Below are 4,757 nucleotides of genomic sequence, written 5' to 3'. Positions count from 1 at the left end.
CGCCAGCCTATGAAGTAAATTCGACATGATTACAACATCACATGAAGCGTTTGGGCCAAAAAAAACAATACTTTTCCCCCATAGACTTAGATTGTGAAAGAGACACCTGTGAATCATTAATTATGTATTCTGAGTCTCACAACCCCACGAACTGACTCATTTTAGTATCAGATTTGATCCTTTTGCACTTTTAATCCAAGGTCCCTGTGTTAATTGCTCATTTATCTTTAATTATATGCCAAATATGTCATAAAAAAACAGTATTTTCTACATTATTACGTCTTATTTTCTGCAAAAAATAGTCTCAAATGTTATGCTAAGAGGAGTTTACATGTGAGTTTGTGTAAGTAGTAGTAACTATCTGTGAGTCATAGTAGCTAACAGTCATATGAACAAACACAGGAGCTCTAATACACTGACAACTACATTTCTTATTTTACTACGAGCAAAAACATTGCACAGGATTACGCAGATTTTCATTCGTTTGGGGCTGCTCATCACATTTCCAGAAGAGATGCATGATTAAATACTTTCATCCTCATTTAAATTAGCGGCTGGTTCAAACTGGAAGTAGGCAGCTCGGCCAGCTGAAGTCACTAGTGTGTTTAATCTATAGACCCAACAACTGTTCAGCTTAAAGTCCGTGTAAAGTAAGAATAATATGTGTTCTGAGTTTGACATACCACAGAAAAGTGTGTTGTTAACCACCCTGCCAAATTTGAATGATTAAAAAAATTGCCAAATATATGAAATTAGGCTTCAAAGTTGTGTAAAACTCAGCCTCTTTCTCTGCTCCCAAACGCTGTGGGTGTGGCCACCGAATCCGTTGAAGCACCGCCCCCTACCAAGTGTCACCTGTCAATCAAAGTCACAACCTCTACCAGAAACATGGACACTACATCTGTGAGCTTTCTGCTGCTAACTCAGCTGCTAGCTCGGCGGCTAACTCGGAAAAAGCTAACTCGGCTGCTAGCTCGGCAGCTAACTCCGCTAACTGGCTAACTGGCTAACTGTAGTAGTAGAAGTGTTAGATGCAGTAACAATAACTGGCCACTAGCAAGTTAACCACTGAGGAGAGCCGACTCTCGGTCTTATAAAAGTAAGGGAGGGACCAAGGAGTAGCCATTTTTTGCAGGCTCAGAAAATCAGGAAAAATTAGCGAGTGAGAAACAGTTTAAGGCTCTATCTCCACAATTCAGTTCTGCATAGTTATCAGCCTGTTCTGTAACCATTCTCCAACATGTATAATATGGTTAGAAGTAAACCAATCAATTGACTTTACACAGACTTTAACACATAGCACGGCACGACTATGCTTTTGATGCTAGCCTACGTTAACTAGCTGCTAGCTGGGAGGTTGTTAACCTTTACATACTGTTCATATTCTGAGTCATAATTAATCTCTATTGACTCCTATTGATTCATAAAGGCCCCAAAGGTCATTATTAAAAATGTAATTAATCATTCTGTTTGACTGAAAAGACATTCACAATCACTATTTTATAGAAGATTTCATAAAATATGATGAATACATGTTTGAATACTGAATATGTAATTTTTTAAAATACATTTTATTTCAATTTTTGTACACTGTGGGTCACATTATGAAAAGTCTGGCTTAAAGAAATGTGTATATAGGTCAAATCTGACACTGAACAGTATGTTAGGGTTAAAATGATTCCTCGTGTTTTCAAAATAAAAGCCAGCTGTCAGATTGCTGGAAGCTGTGAGCAGCCCGGCCGAGTTTATCCAGGTTATCGGTGATCTCTACCATAAGTCTGTGTCAGCTTTCGTCCTCCAGCTCATCTTTGGCTTCCATCTGGTTGGACAGACGATGCCAAGACACAGAGTCGTACTGTAGCCTCCACGTGAGACTCTTCAGTCAGTTTGTGTGAAATCAAACCAGTTTAAAGCTCGTACACTGGGACTGGCAAACTGGGAACTGACTCTGGGCACATCAACTCATATATAAGACCGAAGAAATAGACTTTAAAGAACAGTATTAACACCCTGATGATAAAAGTAACTCTAATTTTTCTGCTGAGTCTGAGGTTTTTTTTTATTATAGTAAAGTTATATATTATTAGTATGTTATTATGTAATGGTTTTACTGGTCCGGCCTTGAGATCAACTTCCCCTTAAACTAAGATGAGTTTGACCCCCTCTAAACTAGACTGTGAGTTAATACTTATTGATTAAAAAAATATATCAAGTCTTCAAGGTTTCCCCCCTTCAGGTCTTTTCTGTTTCGGGCCCCTCAAATGTGAAACTCACTGCATGAAAATCTCCATCAAGCAGAATCAGTTTCATCTTTTAACCTTCCTGTTGTCCTCAGGTCAAGGAAGGACAGAAGCAAGGAAGGAAAGGAAGGAAAGGAGTAGGTAGGTAAGGACTAGGTAGGTAAGAAGGAAGGAAGGAAGGAAGGAAGGAAGGCAGGAAAGAAGGAAGGAAGGAAGGAAGGAAGGAAGAAAGGAAGGAAAGAAGGAAGGAAGGAAAGAAGTAGGTAGGTGAGAAGGAAGGAAGGAAAGGAAGGAAGAATGGAAGGAAGGAAGGACAGAAGGAAGAAAGGAATAAAGGAAGGACAGATGGAAGGAAGGAAGAATGGAAGGAAGGAGGGAAGGACAGATGGAAGGAAGGAAGAATGGAAGGAAGGAGGGAAGGACAGATGGAAGGAAGGAAAAGAGCACTGGATGGCAAGTGGGCCGGATTGAACCCCCCGGCGGGCCGTATCTGGCCCGCGGGCCGCATGTTTGAAACCCCTGCTTTACAGCGTGTCGCTAAGGTTTTCTATTGTCTTTTATTTGCAGTTCACTCGTGGTATTTCAACTAAAAATAAGGAAATAAAGGGAGCAAGACGCTCTGATCTCAAGTGTGATACCTGAGTTTGGCTGACTGTTAAACTGTGATAACGTACAGGAAGCACATAATACGCAGGGACTACTGCAACAGCATCTTATACGGTTCATCATCCAAACTCCTCAATAAACTCCAATACATTCAGAACTCCGCTGCCCGCCTGCTCACCCACACCCGCTCCCGAGAACACATCACCCCTATCCTCCAAAAACTGCACTGGCTCCCCATCTCACACCGTATACAATTCAAAATCCTCCTGCTCACCCACAAATCACTTAACAACCTGGCCCCCACCTACCTCACAGACCTGCTCCACCATTACACCCCCCGCCCCTCCCCCCGTGCCCTCCGATCCTCAGAGGGAAATCTTCTTGCCCTACCCCCTCGGACCAAGCACCCAACTTGGGGGGACAGAGCCTTCTCCACTGTCGCCCCCACCCTCTGAAATTCACTCCCCAAACCCATCAGAGACTGTACAGACCCCCATACCTTCAAATCACACCTTTTTAAACTGGCTTTTAACCTGTGAACTGTTTTTTATCCTCTTTTCATTTTATGTCTTTTTAACCTCCTACATTGTTTGTTCTTTTCATTTTATGTTTTTACTTGTAAGCGTCTTTGAGCACTTGTAAAAGCACGTTATAAATAAAATGTATTATTAATATTATTATTATTATTTATTTATTTATTTATTAGGGAGAACAGTACAATCTTGATTGTTCTTTTTATGGAAAACACATTGAAAAGTTATATATAAATAATACTACTATTATTAATATCATAATAAAAAGGAAGGTCACTCACCTTATATGCAGCAAAGCATCCTGGGTAAACTTCCACAAAGGGTTACCTTGGGACATCATTCACTGTTTCTGTAAGACAATAAAATAAAATAAAAAATAATAATTAGTTTTGCACTTTTAAAAACATCGAAGCGTTGCAGCAGAGGCCAGATATGAAAACTTAAGAGCTCCAAAAACATCATACATGTCAATAAAGAAGATTAAATTAATACTAAATGACCATGTCTCTATTTCCTGTTAAAAAAAGTACAGATTTCAACATTAGGTCACATGACGGTATTCAACTGTTCTGATTGGCCGAACTTTACTTTGAAAGTGTAGTAAAGTCACTTTGATGAGTAAAATCTGGTGGAATTTCCCTTTAATTCTGAGTACTGTAGGTTTTATGCATATCCTGGAAAATGGGAGGATGTCGATATATCGCGTCATAGCACCACGGGAGCAGACCCGTCATCAAATACACTAAAGGGGGCAACACCCAGGATCCAGGATCGAATGTATGGAGGTCCGAATGTTATTAATGTACGTTAGAGGGTCTTTTTTATTTTTTTTTAAACATCACCCATCGGGGCCCGCTTATGCTGGAAGTCTCACTCTTGCCCACAATAACAAGAAAACCTGCTGCTTTTCCCAGACACTGACCCTGCCTGCGAGGACGATCCGGAGACTTTCGAGGCCTTTTTCACACTGTGAGGCCGACCTGTGCCAGTGTGGTGCTGGTCCAGGTTCATCGGGTTCCCACTGTCTTCAGTTCACTTCCACAAACATCCTATTTCATGAAACCATTTTTATTTGAACAGCTGAAGTGATGTGGAGACCTACTTAAAATCTCTCTCTCTCAAACACACACGAGCACGAATCGTTCCTTTAAAAATAAGAGTAATGTGTTCCGCTTTTATTTTGAAAAGCCTGCTCTGTGTTAAGAACGGCTCTACCTGCTACCTGGATGTCAGTCGCTTGGTGTCGCCCCTACTTAAAATCTCTCTCTCTCCAACATGAACACCATTGTATCGTTCTTTTAAAATAAGAGGATGTGTTTGGCTTTTATTTTGAAAAGCCTGTGTGTTAAGATGCCATATGAACGGCTCTACCTGCTCC

At 40.7% G+C, this 4,757-nt stretch overlaps 1 protein-coding gene across 1 annotated transcript in view; it reads right to left on the bottom strand.

Moving 5' to 3' along the window:
- Window positions 1–3,084, bottom strand: part of atpaf1 (ATP synthase mitochondrial F1 complex assembly factor 1) — a 20,027-nt gene extending 16,943 nt beyond the window's left edge. The window contains exon 1 of the mRNA XM_053330810.1: window positions 3,025–3,084. Within this exon, the coding sequence (XP_053186785.1) occupies window positions 3,025–3,084 (60 nt within the window). The remainder of the gene's footprint in view (window positions 1–3,024) is intronic.
- Between the last annotated feature and the right edge of the window lie 1,673 nt (window positions 3,085–4,757).

Source organism: Scomber japonicus, chromosome 12 (assembly GCF_027409825.1).
Source record: "Scomber japonicus isolate fScoJap1 chromosome 12, fScoJap1.pri, whole genome shotgun sequence".
Taxonomy (NCBI): domain Eukaryota; kingdom Metazoa; phylum Chordata; class Actinopteri; order Scombriformes; family Scombridae; genus Scomber; species Scomber japonicus.
Note: the sequence above shows the minus strand (reverse complement) of the source record. Positions and strands in the feature narration are given on the sequence as shown.